Here is a 20,175-nt window from a genome sequence, read left to right as displayed (position 1 = left end):
GCCTCGGCTGGTAAAGGTGCTCTATGCCACTGTAGTCAGCTGGGCTTCTGGTGACAAAGCTGGATCCAAGAGCACCACCAAACTGGGAACCTTACCCTTTAGAAGAGGGATTCTCAACACAGCGCCCTTCAGATATGGGGGACTCCCGCTCCCCTCATCCTTGAACATTGACCATGTTGGCAGAGGCTTACTGTTTGCAGCATCTGGAAGGTGCCACGCTGGCTACTCTTGCTTTTGAGGGAATGCAATCGCCACTTCTCATTACAGAAATAAGGAATCTATAAATTCTTGTTTAGTAGCTACTGCTTGGAGAAGCCAAGTGTGAAATAGTTTTATTCTTGTGAATAAGGTTTTCTTACCTTTTGCAGTCCTTTACTCCTAAATGAAAGCTAGTTTTAAGAAACGGGGTGCAGAAGAATCCTGCTTTTTGTTACCAGGCTTGCCACTACAATTCAACATAAACCTTGGAAAAGGAGGCTATTGTTCTGCCCCAAGCAAAGGAAACCTTGTCAAGGCTTGTATCACACGTAAGTGCACAAGCTCTGAAACAATTAGACACATTCCTAATTATATCATTTACCCATTCCTAGACAATAAAAAGAATGGGTTACAGATAGGATTGATGTTTAAATCTCTCTCCTGTAGTGTTTGGCAGCTAATCCCTGGCTGCAGGCCTCCCTCTGGTGGCTGCTTTGCAGGGAACACCCTGAAAGCACATGGTTTTTTCCACCATAATTATTAGGGAGCACTAGAGCAGGGATGGGCAGAAGGTAGATTGGGATGTACAGTGGTACCTCGGGTTAATTACTTAATTTGTTCTGGAGGTCCGTTCTTAACCTGAAACTGTTCTTAACCTGAAGCACCACTTTAGCTAATGGGGCTTCCTGCTGCTGCCGCGCCGCCAGAGCACGATTTCTGTTCTCATCCTGAAGCAAAGTTCTTAACCTGAAGCACTATTTCTGGGTTAGCGGAGTATGTAACCTGAAGCATATGTAACCCGAGGTACCACTGTATTGGTAAGAGCTCTGGTGGTTTACTTCAAATCAATCACAGCTCTTACTAGTACACCCGCAATGTATCTGGCACAGGTTTCTGGCTCCCATGGGTCTATAAATACCAACTAAAAAGATTCCCCCTTCCTGCCCCCACCACAAAATCTGAAATTGGTTCTTGTATCAATCACATATTCATGGAATAACCAATTTGCACATAAAAATGCTGTATGTTGCCTACTCTGACCTGAACGACCTGATTTGATACTTTAAATTAATGAAGTCTTCTAACATAACGCTCTTCAACTCGTGAGTCGGGTGTGACCCACTACTCCAAGGTTGGGGGAATTGTGGCTCTCGTTTACCATGATGGCTGGGGCTGATGGGAGTTGGAATTTAATAATATGTAGAAGGCCACAGATTCCAACCCCTGATCTACAGTTTGGATCCAAAGATAAACTTTAGGTATTCCCAAAAGTTGGAAAACGTTCAGAAAAAAGCAACAAAAATCATCATCCACTGAATTTCATCTGAGGATCACAGGGTGGTTTGCAATATACAAACATGAAAACACATAACATACAAATAAAACTTAGTAGAAAAACTATATATATATATTTTAAAGAATCCCCGTTCCCTCCCCAATCTGTGTGTATTGTGAAGGGTGGGGAGGAATTGAAGCATTAAGGTCCCAGTGCTGCACACGACTACTTGGGAGTAAGCCACGCAGGAGATATGAGTAAGTGTGAGCTTCTCTCTACACATCAGCAGGGTCCCAGGGTCTGCCTTGCTGTTTTGTGTCTCTCTCCTCCCTAGCCTGGTTCATACAAGGACGTAAAACTATCCTGTGACAATAAACAGTTTCCTTTCGTGCCAAAGACTGTCATCACAAAGCAAATGAGAAACTGTATTCATTCAGGTTGGTGTTTATTTTTTGTAAGGACATTCCAGGTTAGGATTAGCAATAAGGACATCATGCTAATGGGAGTGAAAAATTATTCTGAGAAGACACTATTTAAAGTAAGTTTCAATTCATTCTGGGGGGGGGGGGGACTTTCTTCCTGTGAAGTTTCTCTTAAAAATCAGTGACAGTTATATTACTAAATATCAAAGTGAAAAGGATTTACAAATTTAGTTCTGCTTTTAAAATTGTTGCAACGCATACAGTCTTAACCAGAATTAACCAGCAATTTTACATCTAATATTCCAATATAATAATCCAACTTCCCATTTAAACCGAAGTGGAAAATAGTGATTGTAAATGAAAATGTACATTTTACTGCTGTGTGGAAACTGTGTTTATGGTCTGCTGTATACAGTTTTTTGCACATACTGCCTATAAGGCAGTTCAAACACCTGTAGATAACCGTTACACAAGTGAAAAAAGCTCTATGTAATATACTGTCATCTACTCTTCAGAAGCCAACGGGAAAATGGTTGTGTAAAAACACTTTCATTATAAAACAAAATGAACTTAAGTTAGATTGAGACAAGAAAACCTAGAGCCTGCAGACAACATACGATTTCTTCAAGTGTGTAAATAAAGAGGGAAGGAGCTCCTTAACATGCTGTCCTCTGCTCTACAAATGGGAGGAAGTAGAGAAGCAAAGCTTCAAGGTATAAGGATTAGAGCCATCTGCAAGAAAAAAGGGAAACTGTTAAGAATGTCACTTTGGATGGTTTTGTGCCTTATGTCAGTCTGTTTGTCTGAGAAAAGATATTTCTTTAAGCAAGTGTTTAACTACTGTGAAAAACTGCTACTAAAATACTAGAATCTATTTCTAGCACGCCAGTGCATAATGCATCAAAACTCAACCAAACCTTTCCCCTAGAAAGAAAACACTGTCTTTCTAAGAAACCAGTTCCATGGCTTTATAGGGTGTTGTTCCCATGGCTTCCATCACAGTTGCACTTCTGATGCAGAAGTATCACACAATCAGACCATTTAAATAGCATTATCGTCTTGATGGGAAACACAGTTTTCTCCTAAGACATCTATTGCTGTTGTGGTCACTGCATGGTATGTGGGTACACAAATTAACCAAGTTGCTATTGGATATTACCTGTGACATCACTCACAAAGAATTACTACTGGATACGGAGCTTGTAAATCAAGGCCTCTGCTCTTACTTTCACTTTAGGGCAGAGAAAGTTACCAGTTACCATTTTACACGTTTTCTTCATTGGCCTTCACTGACAGAGGCCAGTGTTGCCCACAGCACCCCAGACCATCATTCAAGGCACCCCAGGGTGCCATGAACACCACTGGTGTACTGGATTGTTTTATTGCACACAGTCATGGTATTATATTAGTGAGATGGCATATAAATTCTTTAAAATAAATCAATAAAACCCTTTAAGAATGTTTCAATACAGTGACTTACTGGGGACTCTTATCTGGTAGTGATTAAGTACTGTAAGGGCTTCCACTGCATCTGTCTTGCATTCCCACTCCAACAGACCAGAAAGCGTTTTGGCTGAAGCTGTCAAAACAAGAGTTTAAAATGTTTGCTTCACACCACCATCAGTAAGTTAGGTTTCTTTGAGCACTTAAATAAAGTCAAATATTCACTTACGCTTTGGGTCAAATACTTTGTATTTGATAAAAGACAGAACTTCATGATCATCACACAGCTGGAACAATAAAGTGAAAATATGCTCATTAAACATCAACAATCTAATTCTAGAGGATGTCACTTCAAAGCTACAGAAACTGACATTTCTGGGATAAGGAGGATACTTGGCACAAAATGGTTGATTAACTTACTTTTTAAGCATCTAAGCATCTAAGACAGCAGCAGGAAACCTCCAGCCTGCAGAGCTCATTAGGTCCAGCATGGGCCCCACTCTCTAGTGCACCCAAGTGTTCTGTTTTGAAGTGGTCTGCATGAAAATAGCTTGCTAAAACAAGAGGTTTTTTCTTCCATTTTAGCAAGCAGTTTCAGTATAAATGGTGTCATGCTACTGAAGCAAAGCACACTTCCACTGCCAATCAGCTGAATGGCAGTGGGAGAGCACCTTCGAAAGGAACTGCACCATGAGCGGAAAATGGTTTGCCTTTAAACCGCTTGCAAAAATGGTTTCCCCCTCCTTTTTAGCAGACGGCCTCAATTCAAACCAGTCTATGATAAGGCAACAAGTCTCTTTGAAGGTGCATTCCAACCAGATTCAGCCAATCGGTGCTGGGAATTCACCTTAAAATGAGATTGCTATAACTGTCCATCAGCTGATCAGTGGTTACATCGATCCCCTTTTTACTTTGATAGGCACTACCTGTAATATTATTGACTGGTGTGTGCTTCCGCCCACCTATCAAAACTGGCCTGTAGTGAGTGTAGCTGCAAGATCCAGCCCACTGGCCAGATCCAGTTCCCCATCACTGATCTAAGATATAAAAAATGGAGTCTACTTTAAGGGGGTTAATAAATACTGACATCTGAAACCTAAATTACACTTTAACAGCTATGATTCCTGCAGCTTCCTACCTTTACAAAGCTCTCTTCAGTCACACACAGTGGAACATTATAGTAATGCAACACACAGGATGGTGGCTGAATGATATTCTTGGAAGCTTGACCCGCACTGGTAAAGCGATTGTTCTTGCTCATTGCAAAGTCTTTATAACTGCTTGTCCCATCTTCCAGCTCGAATATCTGACTGGGAACAACTGAATGCTGTTTGGATACACTACAAATAAAGAGTACATATTTAAGAACATCTTTGGGGAGTGTAAAAAAAAGGGGGGATCATTTTTATGGAATTCACAAAGAAAATTTCTTAACATACAAAATATGAACTCAAAGGTAGAATCAACATTTCACTTGTATGTCTCACTTTAGTGACTGACATTTGTCAAGTTATTGAAGGATATCGAAATAGAAGTATTTACATTAATGAAGTTTACTCTTTGCATATAAGAACAGTATTCTTTAAAAAAACAACACTTTATTCAGCAGCATTTTTAGTATTATACACTGCTAGACAACTTACACATTAAAGATGTGCTTTAGCTTTAGTAGTAAGATGAAATGCACACATACCAAACATTAAGTCTCTTCCCAAACAATTTGACGTTATTGAGATGCGTGACTGCTCTTTCAACAGCATATTCATCACCCATTTCCACTAAAGCTGTGCCTGGAATAGTCTTCATAAACTTCACCTGCAGGGTTGTTGGGTTTTTTTGGAAGAAAAAGACAATACAGTTTAAAGGATGGTAACTTAGGACATTTTCCAATTTGGTTGGAATACGCGTAGCTCCGGTTTCTCTTCACAGTAATTGCTCATTATTCTTTTAAGTTTAAGAATGGCTGGGGAAACCCAGCCAGGTGGGAGGGGTATAAATAAAATTATATTATTAATATTATTATTATTATTATGTGCCTAGACTTTTTCTTTTACCTTTTCAATATTTCCGTACAAGCAGAACAAGTTGAAAACTCTTGAGCAGTTCATCTTTTGCTGGTGCAATCCACTAACCATGACAACTGAACCAGAGGGGTTGCCCCCATGCATGTAAGATGAGGAAGCCTGAGGAAGTGGGTAAGCAACAAGTTCTGGAGTATCCCGAGATGCCATTCGGTATCGGCTCGGTAATGGTAACAGTGGACCATGCGATCCTAAAGAGAAAGTACTGTCTAGTTAATTTGGTTGGGAAAAAATTTATTTGATCTGATATGAAGATTAAAGCTGCCAAGTTTCAGAAGCTGCCAGTTTTACCCATCTTCCCCTCCCCCTTTCCCCCTTTCCCTCCCCTATGTCTCAACAAATGAAACTGATTTGTAAAAATGTTACATGGGGAAAAAATATAAACGAGAGAAAGGCATTGCACACACTTTTGTAAATCAAGAAAATCTTTAATAAAAAGAAGCAGCAGCTGCCAGTTTTAGGTTTTGCTATAATGGGCTATGCAGATTTAACATCCACTACTGAAACATTGTTTATCTAAACAAGAATGTTAACTCAAGCAAACAAAATATACCATATTTTTCCATGTATAAGATGATTTTTGCTAAAAAAAATTGTAGGCAAAAATTTGGGGTGGTCTTATACACGGATAATGAATGAAGAGTGGGGCGGTCGGTTGATCAGTTGACTAACACAGGATAAAGAGCTAAAGCCACAAGCCAGACTTAAGAATAAAGGACTCCACTGTTTTGATTTCAATGAGCTTCAGCACACCTAAGTGTTAGATGGTGGTCTAAGTGTGCTACTGCAAGTTTCAACCTCAGTCTTAGAAGTGATTTATGTGTGCAATATGATAAGTATTAAGAAATGTTTCATTTTCTACTGTGTCAAAGTTAACTGCAATTTACAAAAAAATCTTGTTTGCTCACAGAATGACAATTTGATTTATAGTCAGCTGTGTAAAAAAAATGTACTGGCATTTAAAAATAAAAATGAGATCATGAAAACTGGTCATAAATGGATGCACCATGTAGCCATAACAGAATGCAAACTCAATACATCTTTATACCTAAGTGCACTGGGGCATGAGAAAGGCTCCCTATCCAAGGGCCACATTCCCTTGTGGGCAGGGCCAGATGCAACAGTGGGTGGAGCAACAAATGTAAATTTTAACTCTGTACAGTAGGCTTGTTTCTACACAGCCTCCCACACCTCTGTCAGCCCTCCAGCCAAGAAAGAGGCATCATCAGAGTTCAAGGACATATTCTAGCCAGATATAAACATGCAGGGTGCAAAGCAAAGCCAGCGAGTGGAGTGGCCTGGCCAGAGTTCTGTGGATAAATTGAACAGGCCTGGAGAGCCAAATCTGACCCCTGGGCATGGGGTTCCCCACCCTGCACTAAGGCAAAGCAAGCTGGTTCAGGTGGCACAATGAGGGCAGCTAGACAAATGTGGGAACTGGTGCCTGAATAGTGAAGCAAGACATTTACAACTGTATTGGCCTATTTTCCAACTTAACAGGAAGCCATATAACTTACCATAGCCATCATGCCTAAAGGATGAAGGGTGTTCTCCCAAAATAGCTTGCCTCTGGCGGCCTTTCCCTCTATCTAAAGAGGAAAAAAAGCATTATTAAACAAAAGCAACTCCTGCTTAAAGATAGTGGAACTTCACCAGTAAGGACAGAGGGGAGTATTTTCTGGTTAAGAACCCTGCTGGATCAGAGCAAAGGTCCAATAGTGGCCAGCCCGATACATCCACGGTACTTTTAAGATTTTCTTTGCATACTGTAAACTAACTGTTTTAAGTTGATTTGCTCCAGCACAAAACACAGTTGTCAGATACCAAAACTATTGTTCGCTTGAGAATATTGTGTTTGAAAAGATTTGACATTTTAAACCTAAGAAGCCTGGACAATTCTCTTAACACCACACAATACCGCAGTACAAATTGCCTATAACTCTCATAAAAACAAGTTCTAAATGCAGTACAATCAAAGGACAGTACCTGAATCACACTATTAGCTTCAACAGCAACACATTTTCAAAGTGGGCTTCTTTCAAGAAGTTTCAGCATAAGCCAACAAAAACCTGTATTACATGGTTTCATGATCAGTAAACAGAGAGTACCATATTTGTGTACATACATAATCATATCAACAACCAAGTGCTGAGAAGACTACACATTACTATACTACTAATACAGTCTATTGTAGAATTGCAATACTGAAAAATCGCACTATTATAAGCACTTTTAACAAGGAAACATTCTTTCAACAAGTCGCATTTTATACAAGAATGTAAAGTTAACCAAGGGGTCAACAGTACTGGATAAAAGCAGTAAACCACCTAAAGTAATTATTTGCAATAATCAAGTAAAACTGCATTACAAGAACAAGCAACAGTTAGCTTTAACTTTCACTGCTTCTTTTCATTAGGCAATCTGAAGCTCCAATACCTCAACTGATTGTGCAATGGGAAATGAGAAATATCCAGCTGAAGTAGCAAACAGTTCTATCTCAGTGTGGATAATGCACAATATTTCAAGTTTGTTTCCAATGTTTGAGACTGCTAAAACAACCTAGGTTAAATCAAGGAATTAGACAGTCGTATAATAATTTGATTTTGATAGTGGGAGAGTAAAGAGAGGTTGTGGCACCCAGAACACAAACCCATTACTAGAAAGCAACTTCCACGGATTTCAGCATGTGCTATCCGACATGGAAGTGCTATTCATCTCACATATTAGCCATATTATTCAGCCCTGAAGTTACATAAGACGACAGAATTTTTGTACAACGGAAGTAGCAAATATCAGCCACCAGAATTACATGTTTGAGTAAGATGCAATGGCAGTCTTCAGCTTGGGAAATGAAAAATTTCATTTCAAACCGCCAAGTTCTGAAGATCAGTGGGTACCCTTGAATAAAACCAATCTTTTCCACCTGACACCTAACAGAAAAGCCTAGGATGCAAAATGTAAAATAAATTAATACAGCCACCAGTTAAAATCTCCTGCTTTAAATTTTAAACACTAAACTGGGGCACAGTTTCCAGTCTGAAGAAACCAGAACCGAAGCCTGCTTTGTAAAGAACATTCTCCCTGAAGCCAGAATCTTGCAAACTGGTTGGCCGTGGGGAGAGAAACAGACAACAACCTAAATGGTTTGAAGAATGCATGTAAAGCAGCCCATCACAAGGACACTTTTGTGTAGACCACTCTTGTAAGAATGCCAAGAAACTCAGTGAGTACTACATCGCAAGCTGACGAAGCTACTCATTCCTTATCAATCAGTATGCTCCTCACAACACTAAAAGGAAATGTCTCAAGCACACCCTGTGCTGTATTATTACGGCTATTGCTGATAACAGATTCTATATATTGTTTAACTCTCAAAACTGCAATCCTGTTTGGAGAAAGGACTATCTGTATCTCTGTTCCCCTCCATCACTTCTTGTCTAGGACAAGGATGGGGTATCTATGGCCCTTTGGATGTTGTTCGACTACAACTCCTATCTTCCCTGACTACTGGCAATGTTGGTGGTGGTTGATGGGACTTGGGAGTCCAACACAATCTGGAGGACTACAGATTCCCTAGAAAATGAGCTATGAACAGTATATCTAGCTCTCTTTCTGCATGAAACTCTACTTGAGTACAAGAGCCACACAACTTCCCTATGTCCAAGGGAATCTTACACTACGCCCCCTGCAAAAGAGGAGCCCCTCCAGTACATGGCAACCGAGAACACTTTCAAAAGCAGTTTGCAATAGGACATCGAATTTGCTGGTGAAATAAAATAAAAATCCCAATGAACATTGCCACACACTTGGAAGCACTGCTTTGTTTTCTTCCAATATTTCTCATTTCACATCGTTTAATATTCTGGGGTAAGGCACTGTTCATAAATACTGTGTGAACTGCATGCCTGCCAGTTGCTTGAATAGTATCTATGTATTTCAGAAAATTAACACCTGAATTGCCCAAGGTAACTCAGTGACTTCCCAGTTTGGTAGTTTGGGGGAGGAGGAATGTGAGCTTTTAATGTAATGCACTGCAGGTGGACAATCTGCTAACCAATACTGCAGCCCCCTTATTAACCTTTTACAAACACTTAATTCTGCATGTCCAAGCCCTAACCTTTAAAAAATACATTTTTACAAGCCAAAGCACTACCAGTAAAAAAAACCTTTCAGCAATAATTAAAAGGAAAGTTGAAACCTTCACTATGTTTAAAATTTAGAAGATACTCTACCTTGGTAAGGTAAGTTCCCACCTCCATGTTATAAATGCCTAGATTTTCAAAAGGTACATTACAGCAAATTATACACAAATCATTCAGTTACAAAGAACATTTACAGAAGTCAAACTACATAGCTTTTTAAAAAAAAACATTTCCATGCAGTTGTTATTCAAACTAGCCTTTGCAGTAAAAATGCTTAGACAAATTAGACCTTGTGTCAAATACTGGTGCTTGAGGGGACTTGACAGCATACAGCAAAATTTCAATTAATCTTTAAAGTAAGTGAAGTCCTTTAGAAAGCATTTACACTGGAAAACCTAACTTCAATTTTCTCTTACATATGAGAAAGAAAGTTACCGCAATGTACAGGAGAGAAACAAGAGTTTGGATCTTCCATTTTATGATGTTTCATTCTACAACGGTAATTTTAAAGGGACATAAGATTGGAAACACATGCAAACTGGTTTAGAATGGGTACAGTCTACCATGGTATTTTCGTGCCATGCAAACCAGAAGTGCTGTAAGTGGTCCTCCTTGATATGCTTGTGGTGATGGTGCATGCAGTATGCAGTCAAGGTGAGTTGCAAGTCTGAGGTTTTTCAGAGGGCCTGTTGATGATGCCGATGTGGTGCATGATGAAGTGTAGAGTCAGCCTGCTGGAGTCCTCTATCCTTCTTAATGCCTTGTCCAACAAGTGAGGAAAATCCTTCCCGTGGAGAAGCAGTGTGCAAGTTTGTAGTTTGTAAGGAAAGTCTGCATCAGTGTCCTCTCCTCCAAAGAGTGAGAGCTGCTTGGAGAAATGCAAGTCCTTGTACTGCAAGCATGCTTGCATGTGTGGGCTCCTTGTTAAATAGCTCAATAGGAACCAGCAGGGGGCAATAATGTTGAGTTATTCTTTTCCAGGATTACAGGTCAGGAGGCCTATTACAAGAGCTGCATCAGAAATACCTGGCTTGAAGTGACTAACACATTAGACAAGCTAACTGCATATATGTATATATTTAAATGCACATTTAGTACAGTTACCAAAACACTTACCTCGTCTGCCCAGATATGGTTTTGTATAGTCCCAACTATCATTGTCATTTCGAATGACATTAAGTCGAGTTGGCTGTTAAAAGAGAAACAAACAGCAAGTCTTAATCATTGCTTTCCTCCCAAAAAACAGTTTAGAAGCTGAAGAAAGTATGATCATTACCCTTGCATATTCAATTTTTAGTGTACAACATCCTGCATATATATCTGCGCCGTTGAGTGCTGCTTTTGCCTTCTGAGCACAAAGAACTGATTCAAACTTGATTTATGTTAAGGATTGTTATTTAAATCGGTGCCCCCCGCCAAGAAAACAAGCAGCCACAAGTTAAGCTAATTTAGGCCACAACATAATAGATCTAGAAGTTGCACATGCAGAAACACCAATTTTATGTATGAGTCAATGACTAATACATGAAGGACATGAAATCAACCCTATCGGTTAAAATAGCATATATGACCTTTTCAAATATGTAATTTCCAAAATGTGTTCAACTTTAAAACAGGACTAGTATATGAGCAGTGTGCTTGCTATGAGCACTACATTAAAATCTTTACATTGTCAAATATGAACAGACATGGGGTGGAAAACCCGTGGCCCTCCAGCAAATGTTGGATTTCCTCTAGTCATTAACTGCAGTCAGCATGGCCAGTGATGGGGCATGACTGGAGCAGCACTCGAACACTATCTAGAGGATCACAAGCTTTCCACCCCCAGTTTAGGTAATAGTCTACACTGCCCTCACCATGGGATAGAAGCCAGAGGGTGGATGATATGCAGAGATGAGTTCACTAGTTCTCTAGCACAGTTGTTTGCCTGACAGGATTAACATGAGAGTAACACTTCCCCTTATTGAGGCCACTGTGAAATCCCTAGAACATAATCTTCCGAAGCATATACACACAGGTCACCACAAAAAGGATATTCAACCATGGCTTGTATTCCGTTCCTCTTGAATATGACAATACGCTGTACTTTTCCCACAGGGTTGCACACTGTATACAAAACGTCCTACAGAAGAATGAGGGAAATATTCAGATACCGCATTTGAAGCTATACTTGGCAAATACTATTCAAAATGTTATTAGCACACAATAACAAAATCGCCTCCTTTAAGCAGGTAAAGGTTGGACCTAATTTTTTTTTAGAGGAAGTCACTTGTGTACTAAACATAGATCAAGAAATTTATCCCAGTGACAGATATATAACTACATAGGGAATGCAAGGATATGATAACTGTAAGAGAAAAGTAGAGAAACGTTCTAGCTATAGTTTATCATCAAAACAGTAAGCCTAAATTCGGTTTTATCTCTATGTGCTTCAAACAACTACTTAGATTGCCAAAGTTTTTGTGTCCTTAAATAATTTTTAATTTATACTATATACCATTTATAAATTGGGAATAAGCAGAATGTAAACAATGGGAAAAGCTCACTCAAACGTAGCCCCTAAAACCCAAGACCTTAAAAATACCAATGAACATAAGAATTTTACCAAAGTGCTAGGGTAATGCTATTCATTACACAAAGATAGTATGACTCTATGAATCATGGTGCATACACAACTGCCCTATATGTTTAAAAGAAGGGTGATCTGGGACAAGATACAAATATACTAGTTTACAGAATATTGCATTGAGTTTTTGTCTTTGAATAATTTGACTAAATTAAAGACATTTTTAAAATACTATACTATAATTTAAAACTGTATCATATGATTTCCGTTAAGACAAGTACAACTATAGTGTACAAATCAGGAACCAATGACAAGTAAAATTGGAATAATGTAAAGAAATGTAAGTGATTGGCAGTTCCAAGCAAAAACACAAGTAGTGAGATGTTGCTGAATAGGAAGCAATTTCATTGTCTTCCTTTTTCCTTCCTATTACGGGCTGGTTGAGTACAAAAGCATTCGCCACAGACTTTAGATTAGAACCAAACAATTATCTAGCCAAAGTAACTCTTCTGCTGCACAGATCTCTGTTGAATGAAATAATACCTTCCCCAACTGTTTGTTTGCATGGGACAAATAAAGAGTAACATGTACAGATCTGTGTGGATGCTTTCATTTGCATTATAAGATTAAAGTATATGACCTCGTTGACACTCAACAAAGCCAAACCATGGGTTAGCATGAGAATCTTAATCTCGGGGTCATGGGTTTGAGCCCCATGTTGAGCGAAAGTATCCTGCATTCCAGGGGTTGGACTAGATGACCCTTGTGGTCTCTTTCAACACTACGATTCTATGAACAAGCTAACATACAGACCCCTGTATAGAAGACTGTAGCCGCTTTGCTTCCCTTCTGGTTGTTGTTGTTCTGCTGCCGCTGAGTTGTTCAAACATGGGTTCATGGTTTAGTCCTCCCAGACAAGCTGCAACCTATAGAACAGTGCTTGGTTACAGCTTGTGGTTTGTCCAGGGAGTACTAAACTACAAACCCAGGTTTGGATGACAGGATGAGCAAAACCATGGCATAGAGAGGAAGCAAAACAGCCACAGCCACAATCTCCTCTCTGGGAGTCTGCATATTTGCTCATTCATGCTAAGCTGTGGTTCAGATTAACATTCAATGCAAACAAGGGGTCTGAGAGTTTATCAGAGCAAGATAGGAGACAGAAAGAAAACTCTTCGAAAGGAAAATATCATGCATTGAAGTCACTTAAAGTTATGCTTGAGATTAAGACATACCACTGTAATTGGATAAAGAGGGTTCTGAATTGATAAGAGCAGAACTTTGTTCCCACCCGAGGGGTCGTCTGTGTTTCCAGGACGGGTAATTCTTTTGCTTGTAGAGTAATTGAAAAATGCTTGTTGCCCAGCTATATATACCGGTTCATCTGCTGCAAATGTCACACATTTTTTGGCACTTTCAATATCCTCAAATTCTACCAAAGCCTGGCGTTTAAATGGCATCATCATCACATAGCTGCAGGAAAAACAATAACTGTTAATGCACCATCATTTAAGGCCATCATTAGATCATTAAGTTACAACTGATCTTAAAAAACTTTACAATAACAATTACTATTGCAAACTCAAATAAAATCTCCTACATTTCTTAAAATCCATGGAGGTTTGTTTGAAATCTACAGCACATGTGTCCATGTAACAATAGGCCAAGTTGGCAGCCAAGGTATATAAATATCTAATGTAGAAGCACAGAAATAGAGTGTTCTCTTACCCAGCTTCCATATGGAAATGAGCACAATGATTTGCTTCAGAATTAACTTCTGAAGGATTTGGTAATTCCAAGACTTGAGGCTTATGCTTCAATTTAGGAGTACCAGTACAGGCCTTGAAGAAGTCATTTTTAAATGCATTACAAAGTTCGTTTCGATTCACTGAAGATATAATATATAGTAAACATACCATATGGTTCCAAATTTTTCAAGCGCCTCCACAAGATCTGCCTCCACAACTGATTCACAGAGCCCTCGGACATGGACCACAGGAGAAACAGAAACTTTGTGATGACTTCCACCAGCATCCTAGCAAAAGAGAGCAATAGACTTTATTTTTCCAATTTCAATATAAAAAAAGTATTATAGATGGTTAACTGACAAAGTAACCATCAAGTTTATACTCGCCAAAATGTAACCCTAGTGTAAACTAGAAACTGTAATTAGCATTAACTTTGCTTAATTTAACAAGCCAGCTTCAGAAACCATGACATGTTAACATTGTTAACGTTAACTATGTTACACCAGAAAACAGACTGCAGCTAAAGGAAAGCAAAACTTTCCAAACTCCTCCATCCCGAGGCTCACCCCTGCTTATAGCACAAAACCACACGTTTAGGATAATGTGTCATAGGTAGTTTGCAAGTCCATGACTGTAAGGCTGTAAACCTATACCTTTTAGCCCTATCAAATTCAACAGGACTTTTGAATAGATATTTGTAGGACTGAGTTGTAGGAGTTTGAGCTTTTCCAGATGAGGAAAAAGCCCTGAATTTTATTCTTAGTGCTTGAGTAGTACTGGTCAAGATCTAGTTCCCATAGTCTATCCTAGCATTCAAAATTCCCATTGTTCTAGGCACATTTTGCAGCAAGGAATTTCATTTGCACAAGCAGTTTCTGACCTCCAGGCACAGTACTGCGTCTAAGATTCAGATTAAAACTGCAGAGTAGAAGGAAAGGAGGACTTTTTTCTGCCTCCCCATATCCAGTCATACTCTGAAGACTGGAGAAGAGGCCCTCTTAAGAATATTAGGGGGGCAGGTAGGGAAAACATGGCTGTGTTTTTTGCAGTCTTCAGATGAGGACTAGACCATGTGAAAAATGAATATAAGATTTTAGCTGCACTTCATTCATTTTCAGCTTTGTATTCTTGTTATTAAAAAAGCACACCTAAACATTCCGCTGTTGTGCCCGTAACCTAGGTTTAAGGTGCCATTTAGCTCATAGCATTCATATCCCAGTTTCTAACACTGCTCCATCCCCATAACATGCATGGTAAGTAGAACAGCATCAATACAGCTTGCTTTTCCTTTTAAAGTATCAGAGAAGACGTACGCTCCTGCCGAGGGAGAGGACATATGCTCCAAAGCAGTATGTACCAAAAAACCCAAATTAAAAATGGTAACATTTAAAGAGAAGGCAGGCATACCTAGCAGTCTAATTTTGAAGGACTGCAAAATCTGCTCCACAAGTATCACTAGAGTAGGAGGAAGAATCATTTTAAGACTGAGGGTTGCATTCCCTAACTTTTGGGGACCACATGTCTGCAGTGGGGAGAAGCAAAGCAGTGAATTGGGCCACCCCATTCACCTTCTCTCACACACACTAACAGAGCAATTAAGCTTGAATAAGGATCCTCTTGGCTCCAATGGGTGAACTGCAGTTTGTTAGGGGAATTGCATGACAAAGGGGGGGGGTAACCCTTCTATATCCAGGTATAAACTCACCCACCCGAAAAACCATATCTGAACAGCAATCAGGCTTAGAAAAAGGCTTCCATTGGTCCTTTCTGTAGATAACAATGGAAAACTCATAACTTTCATTTCACAAGGAGTATTTTGAATAACTGTCAAATTCAGAATGACAACAGTAGCAGCAAATAATTTTAATTCTGTACTTCTCAGACCAAGAAGGTATCCCAAAACATCCATCCAACATAAATCATTTTAAATTAGCCATATCTCTCCACATCATAACCTGCTGATTTATCTGAAACACACTACATATCCTTGCATGCTACCCCATTCTCTGAGCAGTGTAAGATTCCAGGGGTTCCAGGTGCTTACCCAGGGTTGATGTTTCTTTTGGAATGAGGGACAGCGGAGACTGAGGTGACTTATAAGGTTTATTAACACATATATACAACCTGAGCATGTATGTGATGGAGGAGTTCACAACATTAACACCCCAAGAGGGTCTTGCTTCTTCCATAGCCACCAGCTTGGATTCCAGGAGAAATCAGGTATGGCGCTCTCTCTCTCTCTCTCTCTCTCTCTCTCTCTCTCTCTCTCTCTCTGCTTTTGCAGGCTGCAGCTTTGCTTCCAGCTTCTAGCTCATGTAACTCAACTCTCTACTCTGACCCTTTTTATTTTTAACTAACAGGCAGTTGGGGGAGGGAGGCCTACCCATTTGTCCCCTGACACAGAGCCACTCCCTTTGTTACCTTAACGACCCATACTTAGAGGGCCACTACCAGACTGGCCTGGATATTCCAGTAAATGAATGTACTGGATACAGGAATTAGAAGAGGGGCTCAAGCATACAGCCTACTTCTCCCACCCCAAACTCATAACAATATAAAATTAAAATGCTAGTACTGTATTCTCTTTTTTTGTTCATGAATTTTCCTATAAGCATGGACTCTAACCCAGGTAGATGTCATATAGACCACAAGAGGCACACTTTCCAATGAAATAACACTGCATCATAATGGCCAGGGCTCTATAGCAAACAAACTAAGCAGAATGATCATAATCAAGCCTTAGCTTCCTGAACAAGACAGCACAAATCTCAGGAGCTGAACATAACTAATCAATAGTGAAATATGCAATGCCGTCTGAATTTCTAAAATTAAATACTCATAACAGCAATTTTATTTATATGTAACAGATGCCAACCAAACCTTTTGTAAAAATATGGACAGTAGGGGGAAGGAAGTGGAGCCTTGACGTTTTTATGAAGGGAGCTCTTGGATCTTATAATATGTAACAAAATTCTATTACATCTTTCTTAAACCCCAATTATAGTGCAAAACTGAATTGTCCCAATCTGAGATAAACTTGGCAAATGTTTTTGCATGATCTTAGCCAGACAGAATATGAACAAAATGGGAATGGCAATATGTAGTGAAACAGCTTCAGAGATCAGCTGACTTTGTAGCATGAAGTGGAATCAACTTATAAAGAAAATTTATCTCCATTTAACATACTGCAAAGGGAGGTTGGAATGATAAATGAAAAAGTACCTTGTGTACTAGCAGCTATAATAGCACTACATGTTTCTCAATACATGCGTCTTCTTGCTTTAGGCTTTGAAGACTGAAAATTCCACACTTAGTTTTACTAATAATAGTACAATAACGGATTTTTATAGTAACAGTACAAATGTTCAACACGGAGAAATTTATTTGTGCTGCCTTGGTTGTACATGGGGAAATGGGAGTTTAAATTTGGCTGTGAAGAATTCAGACCATAACAGACATCAAATACATGCCCAACAAATTGGATTATTTCAATGTTATTTATCAATTAATAAAAATGTGCTAATCCAAATGATCCAAATGCAATTATCCTGCCCCTAACAGAGGTTTATCCTACAATACTGGATTTTCCCCTAAAGATACAGGTCCAGTCTCTTCTTAAGAATGTCCAAGCTTCCACAATCTCCTTAGGTTTATTTGTTCCAACTGCTGATCAACTGTTTAATAAAGGACAAAAGCCCTCTGGCTCTTTTCTCTGTAGTGTAGTTCCTATGCTTGACGGGTATGACGCACACGGAGAGAACAAATACATTCCCTGCCAAACGCTGCAGGGCTCTCTGTGAAAAAAAGCCATGGACGCCAGAGCCCCTCCAATGAAACATACTATTCTTTATTGCAATGGAAGGACACAGATGGTCATCATTCCCCGCACCCTGCGCACACAGCTTACTTATCTCATTAAGGGATGAAAACATGTGAATATGTACACATATGGAGGAAAGGAGGTTGCAATACTCAGTTTCCACCCACAATTCTCTCTCCCCGCATTTCGGGGGGGGGGGGGGTAGATGTAAGCCGAAGTTATAAATACAACCCAATTCAGGGATGTAAGAACAAACTGCCTTCAGAAAAGTGAACAATGGAAAAACACACCTCCCTCTCCCCGTTGTTTTATTAGAGGAAGCCAAGAGAATTTTTTTTGCCTCCCGCACAATAAATCCTTTGATGGACAAAAGCGGAGCTACGCATCCTCAGTCGGCTGGTGGCAAACCCCACGATGCATCCAACGAAGGGGTCTCTCCGGCTCATTAAATCTTCTTCTTCCACAAGTTGACATTGAAAAAAACAACACAAAAGTGTCGTACCTTAAAATGTCGTTTGCCATAACAGACTAATCCTTCTGGAACATGCCCAGATCTCTTCCCACATGCACGCTTATTATTATTATTAATTTTTTACACCACCGTTCACCCCAGGATCTCAAGGAGGTTAATATGAAAACACGAAAATGCGTAAGGTTAATAAGGAACAAAACTTAGTAGAAATACTTGGGATTCTCCTTTTTATGATTTTTTTTTATTAAACCCTCTTCAATTTGCGGGTATAAGCATTACGCTCCCGGCGCTACACACGCCGACTTGGGAGTAAGGCGCGCAGGAGATATACTCCCGAGTAGGCGCACCTCGGCTCCGGCTGACGAGGGTCTTCTCCACCCACCGTTCGCTCCCAGCGCGTCGGGACTATAAGAGGGCGGCCCTGCTTACCCCTCCGGAGAAGCCCCCGGCGCGAGGGGCGGCCTTCTCCCTGCGGCTCTCGCCCTCCTCAGCCCCGTACTCGATCTCGCCCTCCTCGGCGGCGGCGCTGGGCTTCAGCCGCTTGGCCTGGCTCTCGTAGGCGCCGTCCTCCTCCTCCTCGTACTGCTCCCCAGAAGACGGCGAGGACATGGCGGCGGCGGCGGCCCCGGCAAAGTGGAGGTGAGGGAGGATACGGGACCCTCGGGGCTCCGCGAGTGGCGCGCAAAGACAGGCGAAGAGGCCGACGGAACAGGCCCGCGCCGGTGATGCTCGCGAGCGATTCTCCTCAGAGAAGACCGCCGCTATAACGCACGCAAAGGGGCGGGGAACGGAGGGCGGGAAGGGCAGCGCAGGTACTGTTCTGCGATTGGAAAGACCTGTAAGCTGGAAGTCCGTGATTGGCTGACGGAGAAGCTTCTCAGAAGATAGGGGACACGCGACTGGACAAATGAGACGCCCGTCACGGCTAGATGAAAGCCCTGTTCTCTCCCCCACCCCACCCCCGTATGTCTCGCTCTATCCCTCTCTCGTTCCCAACTCCCGTTCCAGAGTCTGCCGCTGGATTCCCTTTATTCCTCGACGGGAGAGAGAAGCGCGAGGGAGACGCAGCCGCGCGCGCATGCGTGCCCTCGCCGTTACTATGGCCAACGGTCACAACGGGCGCGCGTTGCGGTGAAGGCAGGCTTTGTGTATGAGCGTCTGGTGGCGAAGGACGGTTCCCGCCAAAGCGGTCTGGAAGAGGACAACTGAGGAAGCCAATCCCTCTGGCTAATTGTTTTTGGAAGAGGGCAGCATTTAACAGCCGTCCTCACGTTTTTTGGGTGCTGGTGCTGCTGGGAATAGTTCCCCACCAGGAATGCGTGTAAGAAGTTGCATGCGTGTGTGTGTGTGTGTGTGTGTGTATATATATATATATATATATAATCTGAGTGATCACAAGGACGTGAGCAAACTTCCAGGTTCATCGTATTTCTTCATGAGGCTAAATGTGTAAACACAAACATGCAATAATAATAATAATAATAACAACAACAACAACAATGGAGTGAGGATGAGAAGGTGCTGGTTGCTGGGCAAGGTGAGGGGAAAGTCCCACTGCAGTTATAATCTTAAATTGGGATGGGGGAAAAGTGTTTTAATACAGATGGAAGCCTATGCATGTTTACTAAAGGCAGCCCTGTTTAGGGAAACTTCTAATGTTTAATAGGTTATTGTATTTTAATATTCTGTTGGAAGCAGCCCAGAGTGGCTGGGGAAACCCGGCCAGATGGGCGGGGTATAAATAAATTATTATTATTATTATTATTATTATTATTATTATTATTATTATTATTATTTAGAAGTAATGTTCACTGGGGTTTACAACAACCTGATAAATAGGAATAAGTTTGCAGCCATAATTAAGTTGGGTCACAGTAGGCGCTAAAACACAGAAACTAGTTGCACCTGAGGCTGCAGGCATAGAGAAATGTGGATGATCTCCCTTTGAAAATACAAACACTAGTTCTGTCTTGGTTGTTGAAAGGAAAGCAGGCCTTTGTAGCCTTT

At 40.6% G+C, this 20,175-nt stretch overlaps 1 protein-coding gene and 1 long non-coding RNA gene across 2 annotated transcripts; both read right to left on the bottom strand.

The window, feature by feature from the left end:
* Positions 1 to 1,902: 1,902 nt before the first annotated feature.
* LOC128411310 (heterogeneous nuclear ribonucleoprotein L-like) lies at positions 1,903 to 19,078 on the bottom strand. The gene is made up of 13 exons (XM_053383537.1): positions 18,598 to 19,078; positions 14,045 to 14,163; positions 13,364 to 13,601; positions 11,588 to 11,684; positions 10,839 to 10,924; positions 10,679 to 10,751; positions 6,938 to 7,009; positions 5,394 to 5,611; positions 5,033 to 5,154; positions 4,478 to 4,679; positions 3,569 to 3,626; positions 3,377 to 3,475; positions 1,903 to 2,628 (listed from the first exon to the last, which is right to left on the bottom strand). The coding sequence occupies exons 1-13, from the start codon at positions 18,775 to 18,777 to the stop codon at positions 2,573 to 2,575; spliced, it is 1,620 nt and encodes a 539-aa protein (XP_053239512.1). The 5' UTR covers positions 18,778 to 19,078; the 3' UTR covers positions 1,903 to 2,572.
* LOC128411315 (uncharacterized) lies at positions 9,789 to 10,672 on the bottom strand. Its single transcript, XR_008329755.1, has 2 exons — positions 10,008 to 10,672; positions 9,789 to 9,961 (listed from the first exon to the last, which is right to left on the bottom strand). It is a non-coding gene; the product is annotated as an uncharacterized LOC128411315 (long non-coding RNA).
* Positions 19,079 to 20,175: the final 1,097 nt, after the last annotated feature.

Source organism: Podarcis raffonei, chromosome 3 (assembly GCF_027172205.1).
Source record: "Podarcis raffonei isolate rPodRaf1 chromosome 3, rPodRaf1.pri, whole genome shotgun sequence".
NCBI classification, from domain to species: Eukaryota; Metazoa; Chordata; class Lepidosauria; order Squamata; family Lacertidae; genus Podarcis; species Podarcis raffonei.
Note: the sequence above shows the minus strand (reverse complement) of the source record. Positions and strands in the feature narration are given on the sequence as shown.

Excerpts from the sequence above, each read along its gene's own strand:
- LOC128411310 (XM_053383537.1), bottom strand. The coding sequence starts at position 18,777 with ATGTCCTCGCCGTCTTCTGGGGAGCAGTACGAGGAGGAGGAGGACGGC. Across the intron at positions 3,627-4,477 it reads CTGAAGAGAGCTTTGTAAAG|CTGTGTGATGATCATGAAGT; the intron begins GTAGGAAGCTGC and ends TTATTGTTCCAG. Across the intron at positions 2,629-3,376 it reads CTACCAGATAAGAGTCCCCA|ATGGCTCTAATCCTTATACC; the intron begins GTAAGTCACTGT and ends TTTTTCTTGCAG.